The sequence below is a fragment of the Hipposideros armiger genome, unplaced genomic scaffold (assembly GCF_001890085.2).
Source record: "Hipposideros armiger isolate ML-2016 unplaced genomic scaffold, ASM189008v1 scaffold_122, whole genome shotgun sequence".
In the NCBI taxonomy this organism is placed as follows: domain Eukaryota; kingdom Metazoa; phylum Chordata; class Mammalia; order Chiroptera; family Hipposideridae; genus Hipposideros; species Hipposideros armiger.
In genome coordinates, this window is record NW_017731472.1 from 2,023,349 (window position 1) to 2,040,814 (window position 17,466).

Sequence of the window (17,466 nt, forward strand, 5' to 3'; positions counted from 1 at the left end):
TCCCACATATTTCTAAGTGTAGTATTTACATTATGTTTTATTTCAAACTATTTGCTTCCTGTGATGTTTTCCTTAATTCATAGGTGCTGTTTAATTTTCAAATACCTGTGTATTTCCCAGACATTTTATTGAAATTGATGTCTAATTAAATTCTATTGCTACCAGAGAACATATTCTTTAAGATTTCAATCTTCTGAAACATTTTAGACTATTTTTAGGCCAGCATGTAGTCCAGCTTCATGAATGTTCCTTGTGCACTGTGCATGCTGTATGCTGCAGTTGTGAGGTGCAGGGTCAATTAGGTCATGGTGTCGCTAAGATCATCTATATGCTTATTGATTTTGGGTCTAGTTATATCAATTACTGAGAAAAAGGTTGTAAAATCTCTGACTATGATTGTCAATTTATCTACTTCTTTTAGTTCTTTCAGTTTTTGCTTCAGATATTTTGAACTTATCAGGTACATACACATTTGTAATTGTGTGTCTTCCTAAAACATTTTTCTTTCTATACTGTAAACTTTCCCTTTTTATCTCTGGCAATACTTCTTATCTTCAAGTCTATGAGTATTTAGTCTGATATTAATACAGACACTCTTGCTTTCTTAACATCATGTTTTCATGATGTTTTATATATATATACATATACATATATATATATTTGTATATATAATATAGGAATATATAATATTATGTTTGCATTTTTACTTTCAAATTATATGTGTTTTTATATTTAAAGTGTGAATCTTGTGGTCAAATATAATTGGGCCTTACATTTTTAATCCAGTCGGGAAAATTTCTGCTTTTTAATTGGAATTTTCATTCCTTTTCATATGACTCACTTATCGATATGGTTGACTTTAAACCTACTTTTTTGCTATTTGCTTTTACTTATCCTATCTTTTTTGTTCCTCTGTTTCCGCCTTCCTGGCTTCTTTTGCTTAATTAAATACTTTCCAGTATTTCACTTTAATTCTTCTGTTGGCTTTTTTAACTACATTTTTTGAATTTTTTTCATTTTTATTCTAAGGATTATAATATGCATCTTACCTAGTATAGTCTACTTAATATTGCGTTCTTCACATAAATATAGTAACTTTATTTACCATATCCTTTGTGAAATTGTTTGCATATATGTTACATCTGCATTTGTTATAAACTCCCAGTATAGTTTTATAATTTTAGCTTTCAGCAACACATGCATTTTTTTTTCAATTAAGAGGAGAAAAGAAAAACATATGTATATTTTTATGTTTTCCCACTATTTACCTGCCATTTCTGGTTCACTTCCTGTAGACCTGAGTTTCTGTCTGCTGTTCCTTCAGTCTGAATAGTTTCTTTAACATTTCCTGTAGTACAGATCTGCTGGCAAGAAATTCTGTTTTTGTTCATCTGATAATTTTTTTTTAATTTTGCCTTATTTTTAATGATCATTTTGCTGCATATAATTTTTTTGTTAATTTTTTAAGTAGTTTGTTTCATTTTCTATGACCTACATTATAATGTAAAACCAATTTTTCTTCACATTGTTATATCCTTGTATGTAATATGTCACTTTTTTTGTTTTCTGGATTTTCTATTTACCTTTGAATTTGAACCCTTTGATGGTGATGCCCTAAATGTAGTTTTCCTTATATTTAGTCAGCTTGGGTTTGAATGAGCTTATATGACATGTAAGTTTATGTTTTTCACCACACTTGAAAAACACTAAGCCATTATATCTTCAAATATTTTCCATCCCATTATTCCCTTCCTTTCTCTTCTGAGACTCCAATTACATTTTTGTTCGACTTCAGATACTGTTCCACAAATCACCAAGGCTCTGCTCATTTTTCTTTATTTTTTTTTCCTTCTCTTTGTCAGTTGTACAATTTCTATTGATTTATCTTCAAGTTCATTGACTCTTCTGCCATCTGCAGCTTTTTGTTAAGCTCATTGAGGCATTGTTTATTTCATTTATTGTACTTTTCCTTTGAGGTTCAATGTTGGCTTCATTTTACACTAGAATCATGTTTTGTTGCCAAGTAAAGATAGATGCACTCTCTTGGGATGAGATATTTAAATATTGGAAGAATGTAATAGAATTCATTTATAGTATCGCACAGAACCAGGAAAGCACAGTGAGCTTTCTATAGAAAAGGTGACATAGCTCTTGGACTTGTCTGATTTCAGAAGCTAAGCAGGCTTGGGCATGGTTACTACTTGGATGAGAGAAAAGGTGATATAGAAATCTAAATAATAATATTAGTGCTTTGATTATTCCTTATACATTTCTGGGGGAAGGATTTATGTTTACATTTCAATTTTTATCATTTAATTGTATTTCCATGATTATTGTTTTTTGATGCTATAATTTTTCTTGGTGTTTTTCAAATAAAATTGTGGGTGTCATGACACTTTAAAAATTTGAAGAAGGTGAAAAATTATAAAAATAAAATAATTTTAACAGTAACTTTCTTTTGCCAACTAATATATTCCTTAACAGCTTCAAGTCTGTAAAAACAAGGTCCTTTTCCAGCACTGACATGGTTCAGATTGGTTTGAAGCATTATGTCAGTTTTATTAGGGTCATGACATATTTTTTTGTCTACTTAAACCATAAGGGTGAGTGTTCTAGGTCTTCAGTCACCTAGTGAATGGTAACAAGACAGGTTCAATAGCTGCCTGGTGTACTCTCCAATAAGCTGATTGGATTGGGCCTAGTACTAGGAATTGAGGCTTAGCAAGCCAGAAAGAGTCTCATTCTCTGTGCCTACTCGGCCTCCTAACTGAGAAAAACCTGGAATCATAGTCTCTTTGCTCTGCCACTCTCAGCTTTTTATGGTCTGAAAACCCAAATCATAATGTAATTTTAAGAGGTGAGGCATTGAGCTTCTCATTAGTCTGTTTTTAGCTTACCTGTAGCTCATCAAGGGTGCTTACTTAATCTTCTAGTGGCTCTCATGCATATCTGAGTCTCATCAACTAGAGAAACTTGCAAGCCAACACCAAAGAATAATTTCTGTTCAAATGGCGGTATCTTGAGGAGCCTCAAAGAGCTTGAAGAAAGAATGTGTTAAGTATCAATTAGCAAACTATGATTCTTATGGATCACCTATGGTGTTAGCAATAAAAGATGTTTTTTTTTTCTTTTGAATGTTTGATTCATTGAACACCTGTCTGTGTGGTAGGGCTGATGTGAAGGGACTACAGAAACACAGCACACCTGTGTATGTGAGCATTCTTTTATAAGTGTGCATGGGCAGGCTTGTGCTTTGTAGTAAATAATAGTAGTTTTTGAATGAAAAGAAAGGATGACTATAACTAGAAAATGGCTCTGTCAGTCATTCTAACTTGTGGACCTGCACAATCTGGAAACTTAAATATGTAGACTCCTAACCCACCGAATTCCTCAGGAATGGTCCAGATATCCCCTTGGTTTCATAAGCATGTAGACAATGGGGGCATTTGGTCCTACATATGACCTACCTCAATGAGTGGGATAAAGGAAGCACAATGTCAAGATTTGGAAGGAATCTTTATAGCAAGTCTCTGGAGGCATTTTCAAGGGCTAAATGTTTTGAGATAACATTTAATATTTTTTAAATGTTTACTACTTTTTAAATATTTAATGATGAAAATTTCTTGGGAAACGTACTAATATTAAAATGTAGGCTTTTTATCCCTCAGTGAGAATCTTTTGAGTATTTTACTAAGTATTTTTAAGAAGGGTTTTTTCTTATACCGCATAATAGTGGATATGTCTATTATGTTTCATTTTTATTTCCTTATCAGGAAGAGATACTCTTGCAAGAGACACTCTTCCTTTTGTGGTTTCAATTTGAACACAGCCTCCTGTAGCTGTTGGGTGCTTTGTTATGGAGTGAGGGGAAGTAAAGTCTAATTGTGTATTATTTTTGAAAATAACCGATGGAGAAAGTCAAGGCCGCCTTCTACAGAGCTGAGCAGAGTAGAGGTGAATATGCTCTGAGAAAGCAATTACTGCTTCTTACTAGGTTGTACCTCCTCATTGCCTGACAGGAAGCTCACAGTAAGTTATATCACCAGCCCTCCGAAGGTTCTGGCTCTTACCAGGGCAGAGAGAACACATTTCTCAGAATCTGGCTTGTCAGGGCAGGTTGGACATTCTAAGGTATAGATCCTCTCTGCAGAGTCATTATGGTGATGAGATTTACTCTCACTAGCTTCAGAAGGGGTGTCAGGGAAGACACCAGCTGGCAGAGAGCACTAGGATTCTATTTCCACATCCTATGGATATAGGCCTAAATGTCAGATTGCTCAGTGGCGTCCTACATATATCCCTGTGGCCTTGACAGTGTAACCCGCCTTGGCTTCCATATGGATATGTGTTAATACAATGAATTCTAAAGCTGACTCATCAGAAGAATCACTCAGGGTCTTTAAAAATTACAGACACCTGTCCCCACCTTGAATATTGGAATTATGCAGAATTCAGGTAGAGTTCCCAGGTTTGGAAATCTTGGACCTAGTGTCCCCCACGAGGATTTAGTTTTGTATTCCTGAATAAAAGTGAGAGAGCAGGTATTGGAGATCACAGTGTCTGGTGTTTCTTGCTACCAAGAAATGATAAGAAAGTTTATATATCCATTATCTATCTTCATGAGCCAGTTTTAAAGGATTCTTTACATTTATTGCTAAGAGGGAGGCCCTTTCTTTTTTATAAATTGACATCTGCATGTAGAAAGTGTGAATGTCCAAAATGATTTTTAAAAAAATATTTTAAACAATTGTGTTTGAATAAAGTTGTATATGGGGAAGAGTGTTGCTTGGCTGTGGGGATCAGGAAGGGGTATGGGGCTTGGACTTTCAACCAGTTCTCCTGTTTGCATGCCCTGGTCATACCCAGGGTGATGAACCATCCCAGCTTGCTGGTTTTAGCCCTGACAGTCCTGCTGTGTCCCACGAAACCCCTCAGTCACAGGCAAACCAGGAGAGGTGGTCACTGTAGCAACACCCCATCAAGACATCCAGCATCTCCAAATCCAAGGTCGTTCCAGGCTCTGCAGGGTAAGGGTTCTGGATGATTTCCTTAGCAGGCCTACGATTCCCTTTCTCCAGCCAGTCACTTCCAAATCTCAAATTTTTGTTGTCCTCTCTTTTTTACTTCTCTTTGTCTATATGGAATTTTTTGTGAAAACCCTTTGCAATTATTTTAGAGCAGTTTTGGGAAAGGATGGAGATAACCACCATGTATGCAAGATAATATGTATTTATACATTATATGTACTATTTTATATGTATACATGGAAATCTTTTAATGATTTCTCCTTGAAATAATAATACTGTGGATTTAAAAAAATCATTTTTGTTGAGATATAATTGCATATAACATTGTGTAAGTTTAAGCGTATAACTTCTTGATTTGATACATTTATATATTACAATCTGATTACAATCGTAGTGTTAGCTAACACCTCACATAATTATCATTTACTTTGTATGATAAGGACAATTAAGATCCAGTCTCTTAGCAACTTTTACATTTCTAATACAGTAATGTTGTCTATGATATTGTGGACTTTGATGGTTTATCAAACTCAGTATCAGAAATTAGGTTCATCTTCACCTAAAGCCAACTCCAAGGCCATGTAAGAGATGTTTCCCCATACTTACTGCTGAGTTCGTGGAGCTTCCTTTCCCATGCTTTTCTTACCATGTATTACCAGAATTCTGCCCCCTTTTTAGTCCAGAAATAAAAATCATCCCTATTCCAATTTCTATAAAAGCCCACTCGCATCCAAGGGTTTCACTAGTTTGGTAACCCTTCAGAAGTTCCTGGGTGGCAGACAGTGCCACAGGACAGGTCATATCTCAGGGTAGATGGCTGTTGGTCACATTCCCCACCCCCCCCAATAGACTGTCCAGACCACAGAACACTTCTGTCTAAACACAGGTCCCTCAGGGTGTCAGCTTCTATCCTGAGAGGTATTTTGATGAATGTTCTTTGTTCCATTTCATACTTGAAATGAGAGAATAATTGTAAAGTGTTTATTGCAGTAGTTATGAAACTCTACAGAATGGAAGTGATGGGTGTCAAAATCGCTTGCCCTCTAAAGTTAGGAAATGAGAGGACGCATATTCTATAAAGTTGCCCATCTCTGTTTCAGAGAGTAAGATAGCTGGGAGCCATCAATGCAAGTGAGTGGCGTGTGTGTCACTGTAGTGCACCAAGAAGAATAGCAGAGATGAGGATAGAAGCTGTAATCAAGCACTTAACACATGCCGATAATTTTACTTTGATGATCTTACTCTCATTTCTATTTTACAGATGAGGAAATTGCAGCTTAGGATAGTTAAAGCCAAAACTAAACCAAACCCGTGCCCAAATTTCCAGAAGTATCAGACCTGGGATCCTTCTCAGGCAGCCTGACGATAGAGTGTGTGCTCTTTACCATATTCACCTCACACAAGAATGGAGGGAGAATGCGTGTTTTTCACAGATGTGCCTGCATGCACATAATTTCAGGACTGCTAGAAAAGAAGGGGAATGCTGTTTCTCTACCTCTCTTCACACTACAGTCTATGAGGCCTGGATTACCAGCAGCTAGGTACCATCAGCATCCCAGGGCTGCAGTAATGACCCTCTGGCTTCAACATTCATGAGGATGACCAGGAGCTGCTGGGACCAGGGCTCTGCTTCATTGCAGCTGTCAGGGTTGCGTCATCAGAGTACAGAGAGCTTTCCCAGCCACTCTATTTTTCTTCTCAGCAGAGCTTGTTTACACTCTTCGCCCTGTGGCCTGGGCCTCCCCTTTATAGCCCAGGTACAGGCTCCCTCCCTCTGGGAACCCTTTGTAACCACTTCAGGAGTGAACTAGTGTGGGCAGAGAACACTGGCCTTTGATACTAATAGGAACTGTTTTTACATGGTTTGATAAACTTCATTTCCTTTTACTTGACACTATAGCAATGTTTATCTATACACCAAGGGAGATTAAAAAACCACTATAATGAATTTTAAAATATCAAATTTAGGTCATGCGTCTGCTCAACAAAGGAATGGAGATTTTTCTAGAAGCAAAGAGAAGAATCAGGCTTACCCTCTTCCAATATTCTCCTCTGTGATTGGAGTCCGAGGCTTGTGAGTTTGGTGGAGGGAAGCGTGAACTGTCTGAGTCTGCCTGTCCAGGACCGTGTAAGAACACATTTGGTCCACGAAATGAGGACTCAGTACAGGCTGAGAGAAATCAAGATAACCTATTGAAAAACAAGGACTCCTCCACTGTAGCTTCCTCTCAAATCCCCTAATTTCATCCTTTAAATGGGGATAATGACTTCGGGATTTCTGTTTAGTATGTAAGGAGCTTGGAGATGGTCACTCCCATTCTCACACAAGAAAAAAAAACCATACAAACTGAAAATGAACAACTCTTCTTAGATTTGAGACTTGAAGCGCAGGGAAAACTGCTGCCCCCAAATTGGAGAGACAGATAGGCTGATATAGAGAATCATAATTCACTGGAACAGAAACCTCCATGGGAACCAGTAACAGAGTAGGAAAACCTAAACTGTGATTGATGAATTGCTGGAGGCTCCGTGTAGACAAGTCTAAATAAAAACTCCAGGGGGCCCAGGTTTATGGGGGTTCCCACAATTTTGTGAAATTTACCTTCAGGAGCCCTATCAAGTTCTCACAGTGAAGCCTAGAGAAAAGTCCCCTCGTGCATCTGGCAGGGGGAGGGGAAAATAGCCATTTTGAAACACACCCAGAGCACTCTGTTCATCTAACGTGGGGGCACTAAGAGTTCCATAGTGATATCTGGGGACAGTGAAAGGATTAGGTGTGATAATAATAAGCACGCAGTACAGTGCCTGTGAAAGCTGTTGTTACAGTTATTTTGCCATTTGACTGTATGTAAGCTGTGAGTTCTCCACAGCCACCAAAGAAGCTATGCATGAGAATGGAGATTCAGAGACAGGCGGAAAGGAGCTCTGTGAGATCTAAGTTAAGGGGAGGACCTTGAAGACATGGCGACGTGTCTCTTGGAAGCATTACCGTAATTTGGCATGCCGTCATATACATTCTCCTGTGAGCCCAACAAAAAAGTAATGCATTCCCTGCTGACGTAGAGACAGGCGTGATTTCTGCATGCGGCCCTCCTTTTCCAGGCCTTTATTTCAGAAGCCAGGGCTGGGTTATGTCTTGTGGCGCCCTGGCTGCTTCCAGTTCCTTGGACAACATCCTCTCTGCTTCATGGTAATGTGTCCACAGTGACATGAGGAGCGCTTTATTGCTCCTCAGCCGGATCTTGCCAGAGTAAACAGTAGCAGACACATGGAGAAATTGCTGGGCCCGACACTGCAAAGAGCATTACAATTCCAGTCCACCTAAGAGACAAACGGAGACGGCAGACGGCTCACAGGGGAGGACCTGCACCAGGAGATGCCGCCTGGGGGCCAGATGACAGAGGTTTGCAAATCCAACTTTTAATGTTTTCCTTCTTGGTTTTAAAATTATAGTCTTTACGTTGGAGCTCTCAGGAATGATTCTTTTTATTATTATTTTCCTTTCCTCCGGGTAACAGTAATTGAGATTTGAAACTACTTTATGTATTTCTACATGTCAGATACATATGTCCCATCCTTACTTTCCACCCTCCCAATTTCAAAGAATTGCAGTTTCTTTTCTGGATAATTTACCCTCGGTTCTTCCTCCTACTGACCCTCAAGGTGTTATCAGTAGTAGTTGGAATATAATACATTTAAAATGTCTTCTCTGTTTTTCTCATCAGATTCACAAAATGGCTTAGATAAGATTAGATTCTCAAGTGCCCAAGGGAATCCTTGAACATAATTGGCTTTTCCTATTTATTTTGAAAAACAAATGTCAAAAATTCTGAAATAGGCTGTGGTTACATATGTTAATCAGAGGTAATCTGTTTGGTCCCTGGTCAGTAGGAATTCTGGGTAAACTAGAATTGGAATTAAAAGTGTCAGATCAATTAAGTCTGTGATCTGTTCACCTGTTATTGAACCCAGGTACACGTAGAGGAATAGCACAGAACTTTTGCGAGACACCAGCTCCCAGAGGTTAAGGATTTGTTCTGAATTCCTTAATGACATAGTATAGAGGCCTCATCCATAGATTTATATATTCAGCAGGGTAAAATGTTCATTATTTGTCTACAATCTGATTAGCATTTTGATCAGGGTCTTCAATGAATATATTAAATTCATACTGATCAAACTTAGGAGACAACTATGGAATGGATAATGAATATCTTTGATGAAAGAACATAAAAATATCAGATCAGATTCAAATTACACATAGAAACAAAGAAAATGTACTAGGATACATCTATGGTTGACAGTTCCATTAAAAAAATAAATTGCCCATGTATGGGATAGGAATAAGGGAGACCTATGTTTATAACAAGTAATGTGCGAAAAGTGTTGAGCATTTTAGGACACTTTTCTGTTAAGAGTGATATAATAGTCTCATTTTACTCTGTACTAACCAGAAAAATACCTTGAATACGGTGACCATTTTTGGGATGGGACTTGGACATCTGGAGAGATGTCCATTTTAACATAGCAGGATGTGTGGGGTACTTTGGACATGTCCTGTGTGGGGAGAGGGGCTAAAGTGGTTGGGATCATCCCAGCAAGAGAAAAAACTTAGGGGGCTATGATTGGTCCCTAAGACACCTGACGTTATCTCAGGTGCGAGAGGAATCAACTCTCTCTTGATTCATAAGGCAGAATCCGAAACACATGGGCAGAAGCTATAGGGAAGGAGATTTTAACTCAAATCTAAGAAAGAAATTTATAACAATTGCAGTTGTTCAGCAGTGAAATAGACTGCTTCACAGCCCAATAAGCTTTCTGTCACCCAGTGTGAAGGGCTAGGCTGGGATACTAACCTGAGATGCTGATGTGCTGCAAAAGGGATTTGAGGCGCGAAGGAAGTTGAACTTCCCTGAAGATTCTATCCAACCCTGTGACTCTCTTTTTTTAAATTAACTCAAATTAATGTAATCTAACTAATTATCTTTTATATCTTTTATGAAATCCAGTTTGCTCTGTGGGACATACTCATGTTTTCAAATTTCAGCTATATTTTTCCTTGAAAATGTTCACATGACTTAGTATTTAGAGGTGTCAGTAAATTTACATAGCGACTGTTTATAATTCCTTTTAACATTCATATGCTGTCAAATTGCTTCATTTCTGCTCTCAGCAAGGCATTAGCACCGTCTGTTTCTCCATCCTCTAAGCCAGCATTTATTTCATTATCCTAAAGTTTGGATAAAACGCATATACATACCCAATGCATATCTTTTTGGCTCTCCGTGATTCTTATTAGGGATATCAATCAGGGAATAGTTTAAAAAAAAACCTTCCAGAATAGTGGGTTAGCAAACTTTTCTAGTTAACCCTTTAGAACAGCGGTTCTCAACCTTCCTAATGCCGCAACCCCTTAATACAGTTCCTCATGTTGTGGTGACCCCCAACCATAGAATTATTTTCATTGCTACTCTATAACTGTAATTTTGCTGCTGTTATGAATCGTAATGTAAATATCTTTTTGTTTTCTGATGGTCTTAGGCGACCCCTGTGAAAGGGTCGTTCTACCCCCAAAGGGGTCGCGACCCACAGGTTGAGAACCCGCTGCTTTAGAAGCTCTAGATTTACGTATCCAGCAGCTCCGCCCTCCCTCCTCCTAGGCTCCCTGTGTGCTCCCATCACCTTCTTTGCTGCCTACACAACAAGGTGTATCAGCCCTTGAAATTGAACATATTCAATTTCTCCTCCTAAAGAAAATCCCAGTATGGTTTCCCCATCTAAATCTCCATGATCATATTAAAAAAAAAACAAAAACCTCTAGGTATTGATGATGTCCATATTTCTGCAGGTTTTGGAATCAGTCTAATTTTGGAATAGGACTTGGGATTGATAGCAGCAGAAAATGTATCATATTTTCTTTTTAGGCAACCCAGAGAGCCACAGGACTCAGTGGGAATACCACCTTAGGGTAGTGGGGTGTAATCTATGGTAGGTCATCAAGCTGAGTAAGTGAGCAGCTCTAGGAAACTTGTACTGTCTATTTTCTGACTGGGCTTAGCTGAACATTCTTAACCTAGGATCTGGGCTGGTTCATGTAAAAGATGGTAAAAAGATCTTAATAGAGGTCATTTGCAGGCCTGGTTGGACTTAGCAGCTCTATAAGAGGGGAGTATTAATTGATGAAAGGACTATCTGCAGGAATGTGAGTGCCAAACAAAGCATTGACCTGGTTCTCTGGGGCATCAAAAGTCATCAGAGCAGGACATCATGGTTCAAACTGATAGTTGAGAATTAGAATCCTGTTTTTGTTCTTGACTGGTGCTTGTGTTGGGGATGTGTGGGGGGGGGGCAGGGGTTTATCTTATGATGTGGACCCCTGAGCCAGAAAGGAAAGTGATTGTATCTGCCTGTTTTAGTGGCCCAATTTTGCCCACTGACAAACACTTATTACAAGTTGTAATTACTGAAGACATCGGTGTGGTTACATGGACTTAAAAAGAGAAATGCTTAAGCTTATATTTAATAAGAAAGTGTGAAGTACCATCAGAACTTTTATTGTCCTTAAATTTCATACAGATTTCCTTTTTGTGAGTATATATATGTATATATATGTATATATATATATTTTTTTTATATATAGTTGTGTTCTTTTATAGGCAATAAGTATTTGTAGAAAGGAAGTATGTTATCTTACCATCTCCCTTTTCCCCTTTCCCTCAGTGGTCTATAAACACACACACACACACACACACACACACACACACACACACACACACACCCTGACTTCAACAACTGATGATGTTGTCTTAGATAAGTCCAAGTTAGATAATAATTTTTTTTCACATAAGAGAGGAAAGTGAGGTACTCCATTTTAAAATAACAAATTCAAGGTCACACAGCCAGTAAGGGGTGGAGCCAAGGTTTGAATCCAGGTAGGGGGCTCTCCACTGATGAATCTCACAGTGTATTCCCACATCATCTTTCAGAGCGCATGCATGTATTTCTCTAGTCCTCACTGGGAAATCGGGTGGAGGTTACGAACATGAGCCCTGGCACCACACTGCCTGATGTGAAGCCTGCCTCAAGTACCTGTGTGAAATCGAGCATAGTCTTGATATTTCTAAGCCTCAGTTTTCCCCTTTGAATTTGGAAATAATAAAGGGACCCACCTCATAGGATTGTTGTGAGGGTTAAATAAATTAACCATTCCTGGCACACCGAACCATATGTATTTGCTGGCATCATTATGTTTAATTTGAAATAAATTTATGTTTGGATGTTGACATAATGTGATATTAATTGGTGAAAGAGATATGTTTTGGGTGTGCTTCCCTAAAAAATAAGAGATTCATAATTCAGATACTTCAGTAAGAAACACCCTGCTGTTCAGACACTTTGGTGTCTCCATCACTGGGATTATAAAGTTTCAGAGCCCACATGCCCTCGCCAGGTCCTCCTATCCTTGCTTTTCATGTTACCCTTCTAGATGTCTTTGATTGGTTCTGAATGCTGAGCGGTGACAAACACTAACACAGCTGGAAAGAGCTGTAAGATTTGCTGTTCTGTCTTCCAGCGGGAAATTATTGCCATGGATACCAGCATCAGAGGAAGACCGGGGAGCACTCTTACTTGTCTCCTGAGTGGTCTGACATCTGTCTCTGGCAAGACCAATAATGAGCGTGCTGCTAGCTTCATATCAAATGGGAGACTGATCGTACCTCTTTTGTTTTTTACCACAGATGGCCTCTGCCCAAGATGCCAGGTATGGCCAGAAAGACTCCTCTGATCAGAACTTTGACTACATGTTTAAATTGCTCATCATCGGCAACAGCAGTGTGGGGAAAACATCTTTCCTGTTCCGTTATGCGGACGACTCCTTCACATCTGCGTTTGTCAGTACAGTTGGGATTGATTTCAAAGTGAAAACTGTATTCAAAAATGAAAAGCGAATCAAGCTTCAGATTTGGGTAAGTGGCTTTGACCCGAGAATGTTCTTCAGTCTAGGGCATTGAACATACACATGTGTCAGGGAAAAGCTTTCTGCCTTTTTCTGTCTCCATGGGGCCCACAGACTTCCATTTCCAGGTTCTTTGCTGTGGAACACTGTTTCAAAGGCAGTAGAGTGACACCTCTTTAAGGTTTGGAAACTGAGCCGCTCCTTGTTGTCATGTGATGCTTAAGGGTCTTCAGAAAAAAGAAAATCTAAATGTCTGTTGTGTTGGTGGTAGAAGGAAAACTCGGTGAGAAGCCTGGCTTTGCCTTTATGATCTGTGTGACCTTGAGCAAGTCTGTGAGTCCTTTGATGCTACTTTTCTAATCCACAAAATAGGCAAAGTGGATCTAGACTTTTAGGTCACAGGAAGCAGCCTGTTCTGGGCATTTTAAAGATGACGGTGAACAACCAAATATAGAAAAGCTTAAGTTTGGTTCCTTCAATAATCCCCAGATATAACTTTGAACGTGGTCTATTTATACTTCACAGAATGTGTGTTCTCAGCTCTAACAGTTATGCTTATCCACATAAACAAAACAGAACAAGTGAAATAGAATATTTATTTTAAACAGGGGTTTTTCCCTAGGCAAAAAGTTCTCCAATAAGTTTTGAGACCATTTTGCTAGCTCTCTGCTTCCCTGTACCCCTTCCAGAAAATCAGAGATTCCATAACTAAATTGTTGGGTTAAAGTTAGAATAGCAAGTGAGAAACAGAAGAAAAATATATGCGGATAACAGGTTCAAGGTAATATAAAAGATGAAGTAACCAAAAAATTGATTACACCAAGAGATAATTATGTACTAAACATTTAATGTATATGATATAATGTATGGGTACATTGAGAGGACCTATTTCCAGTTATCAATAGTTTTGACCCCCTTTTTCTGTTCATTTGTACCTCTGCCACTTAGATGGATTTGAGCTATAAACAGGACTTTCCCAAAAGGTGAGGTTTCTACTGTTTTCTGAGACAATTCCGATATCTTCTACCATTTGGTGCTGGTGCCATGGTTAATCTGTAGGATCGATGATAAGCCTCCCTCCTCAAATATAGAAAGTTGAAACACAAATCCCAAAGTAAAGCATTTAAGCTTTTTTTTTTTAAATAGAAGAGCCCTTTATTAACATATTTATATAAACTGGATGACCTTTACATACCTGAAAGCTCTTAGGAGTAAAATCTAAAGATGCGGATGAATACACAGACAAGTATCCTCTTAGCAGTTTACAACAGATTGTTATGATTTTACTTAGCCTAACTCTGGAGTCTTTCAAGTCTGGTTAGAAGTTGGAAAAATCGTTCCAGTACCCTTTGCTTTTATAATTAAGAAGTCTTCTTGAATATGGTGTTGTTTTTGCGAAGATGGCAATCTTAGAATATGTATTCTAGGATGTTGATGAAAATATTTTTGAAAGAGTTTGATCATCTCAATGAGTTGAGGCATGCAGAGGGAGATATGATGAGTATAGGTATGCCTACAGTAATTCTAGGGATTTTTGCTTTATGCTACAATGTAAGTATACTGGAAAATATTTAGTTGTATACAGTTCTTGTTATTTATGACTTCAGCAAATCATTTATTTGGGAATTATTTGGCACTGACGGTTTGTCACCTCATTGCATTTTAATTACCAATTAACTATTTTCCCTAGCTTATAATATTTTTATGCACTTACATTAATGTATAAATAATTTATTGAGAGGCCCACAATTGTCTTAGCCTACACTACAATCTGTTTCTACTCACAACACTTTTGACACCAAATGTATGGGTTTGGTAGACCAAGCCATTCTTTAATTCTCTGTAGACACCAACTGGCACTAGTTCAGTTCTGACATTAACTACCTGGAGTTAGCAAAGACTCCACAGGTGAGAGCTTAGTTCCACAGAATGCGCACCACCACCCCCTTCAGTTCAGAGACCAACCACAATTCTGGGCCACCTGTACTTGTGAACTATAGGCTATAAATTGAGGGTTCCCATAACCCCACCCCTCAGGGTTGATAATTCGCTAGAACAGCTCACAAAATGCAGGAAAACAATTTACTTACTATTACTGGTTATTTTAAAGGATACAGCTGAGGAACAGCCAAACAGAAAAGCATAGGGCAAGGGATGGGGGCAGGCATGCATGGATGCAGCTTCCGTGTCCTCCCTGGTGGTGTCACCAACCCAGATGCTCCCTGAACCCCATACTTCAGGATTTTTATGCAGTTTCCATTTTGCAGTCTTGGTTGATTAAGTCATTGGCCATTGGTGACTAACCTGATGTTCATCAACCCTCTATCCTGGAGATCAGAGGGGAGGGGCTAAAAGTTCTAACCCTTTGATCATATGGTTTGTTCAACCAGCCCCCATGCTAAGCTATCTGGGGGCCCACGAAGAGTCACCTCATTAGCGTAAACTCTGGTAAATTCTGGTATGGTTCAAAAGGACTTGTTATGAATCAAAATGTGCTCCTTTTACCCCTATCACTCAAGAAACTCCAAGGCTCTTAGAAGTCCTATGCCAGGAACCCAGAAAAAGACCAAATATGTATTTTTTTCTAACATCACAATATCCCAGCCTGTTATATACAGTAATACCTTGGTTTGCGAGCGTAATTCATTCCGGAAACAAACTATTTGTACGTATTGCAAGACATCGCTTGTTTACCAAGTTAAAATGTATTAGAAATGTTCGCTCGTCTTGCGGAACACTTGCAAACCAAGTTACTCACAATCCAAGGTTTCACTGTATTTCAAAGGAAGAAAAGCAAAATGGTTTCATAGTAATGAAAACCATCATGGATTAGTCAGATGCATTATTCTCTTTACCAAGACAGGCTACAGATTTTGATGATTCTCATCACTCTACTAATTTTATACTGTCCACAAATAGAACTGTTTCCAGATTAGGAAACCAAGATACAGAGAGGTCAAGTGATTTGACCTAACCTTACAGTTAGTGACAGAGCAGAGTGAAAACCCAGACCTCTGGCTGGCTGGGTCAGTCTGATTGCTGCTCTACCAAGTTCACTCTCAAGGTAAGTGCTGTGTTATGGCAATTGTGATACATCTCATAACTGGTTGCCAATGGAATTCAGCAGGTTTAGGAACATGAAACTTAAGTCTACATTTCAAGTAGTATTTCTAAAATGTCAGGAGGGAAGAGCCTGAGTGGGAAAATTCCTACTTTTCTACTTGATGGTTTGATTTTTATATGTGCTTCATAAGGGTTTTCTGAGTTCACAAACTGGATTTTTAACAGGCCACATTCAAAAAAAGCATTTTAATGGCTACTAGAAACAGGGACACTTCTGGACATGTTCATCACTGTGGAAGTTCTGTGGAAGTTCATTACTGCCTGGGAATAAACTTGTTTAGAGAAATATTATTGTTCATTGGTACTTAGTTACAAGCTCTGTATTTCAAGAGTATATTAATGAATCCCTCTATCCTTTATTGTGTTAACAGTTCTTATTGTATTTTCATTTTATTATCATTTATATGATTCTCAACTCAAAATTCTTCAAAATTTTAGAGATTACAAGTATTCAGGCTGGTTCTTTTATTATTTTGTGTCTTTTTAATGATGTTATAAATATATTAGAAATAAATCTAGCATGATTTTCACTTTAATTATAGGAAAGTATTTCATAGGTGGAGGTCTATAATATTTTGCTTCTAATTTAAAAAGGAGTTTAGCTTTGAGAAAGGCTAAGTAGAGTATATTTCTTCCCAGTGAGCAGATTGAAAGTAATATAGCATCCATTACTAAGATTATCTCCTTTTTTAGTATTTTCAGTACCGAGATTAGTACTATAAGAACATTGAGCAATGTGCGAAGTAAAGACTGCTGGTAATTATTGAAATTAGACTGTATAGATAGCCAGGCTAGACAGTGGTTCCCCTAAATAAATGGTAACTTCCTTTGCTTAAAGAAAGCACATGGATCTCCCTTTTTCAGTTGAGTCTTCATCATTCAAGTCTAAAAATCAGTTGGTTCTAACTAATGGAAGATTATAAGAAAAGTCCATAGCTTAATTAGAGAATATAGGTTTAGAGTGGACTGGGGGCAAGTAAGCAGAGAGATTACTGCTTTCTTAAGAATTATAACAAGCATTTTGTCATTTTTGCATTTTCTTTTTCTCACCTTCACCCCCACCTCCCCTTGTCTTTCCTCTCCCTCCTTCCCTCTTTCCCCTTCTCCTTCCCGTCTTTATTTCTGACCTCTGGCCAGGCTGAGTTAATTTGAAACTCATCCTCAGCATGTTCAGAGGCCAGGGCTGTCACATACAGATGAACATGTTGTGCACTGGACAAGGGCACCATCCAAGCTGGGGTTGCTCTCCAGCCAGAGCGCCACTGGCTGAGCTGAGCTTGGCTCCAGGAGGGGGTGCTTTTTCCTTTTCACAAAGGTGCCATCTGCTTGTCAAGCATGTGCTTCTGGTCTGTATGCAAC

General features: G+C 38.4%; 1 protein-coding gene across 2 annotated transcripts in view; it reads left to right on the forward strand.

Annotated features, from left to right (window-relative positions):
* RAB3C (RAB3C, member RAS oncogene family) overlaps positions 1-17,466 on the forward strand; it is a 268,191-nt gene that overhangs the window by 9,748 nt on the left and 240,977 nt on the right. For both annotated transcript variants that reach the window (XM_019648231.1, XM_019648230.1), the window contains exon 2: positions 12,767-12,994. In XM_019648231.1, coding sequence (XP_019503776.1) covers positions 12,767-12,994 — 228 coding nt within the window. The remainder of the gene's footprint in view (positions 1-12,766; positions 12,995-17,466) is intronic.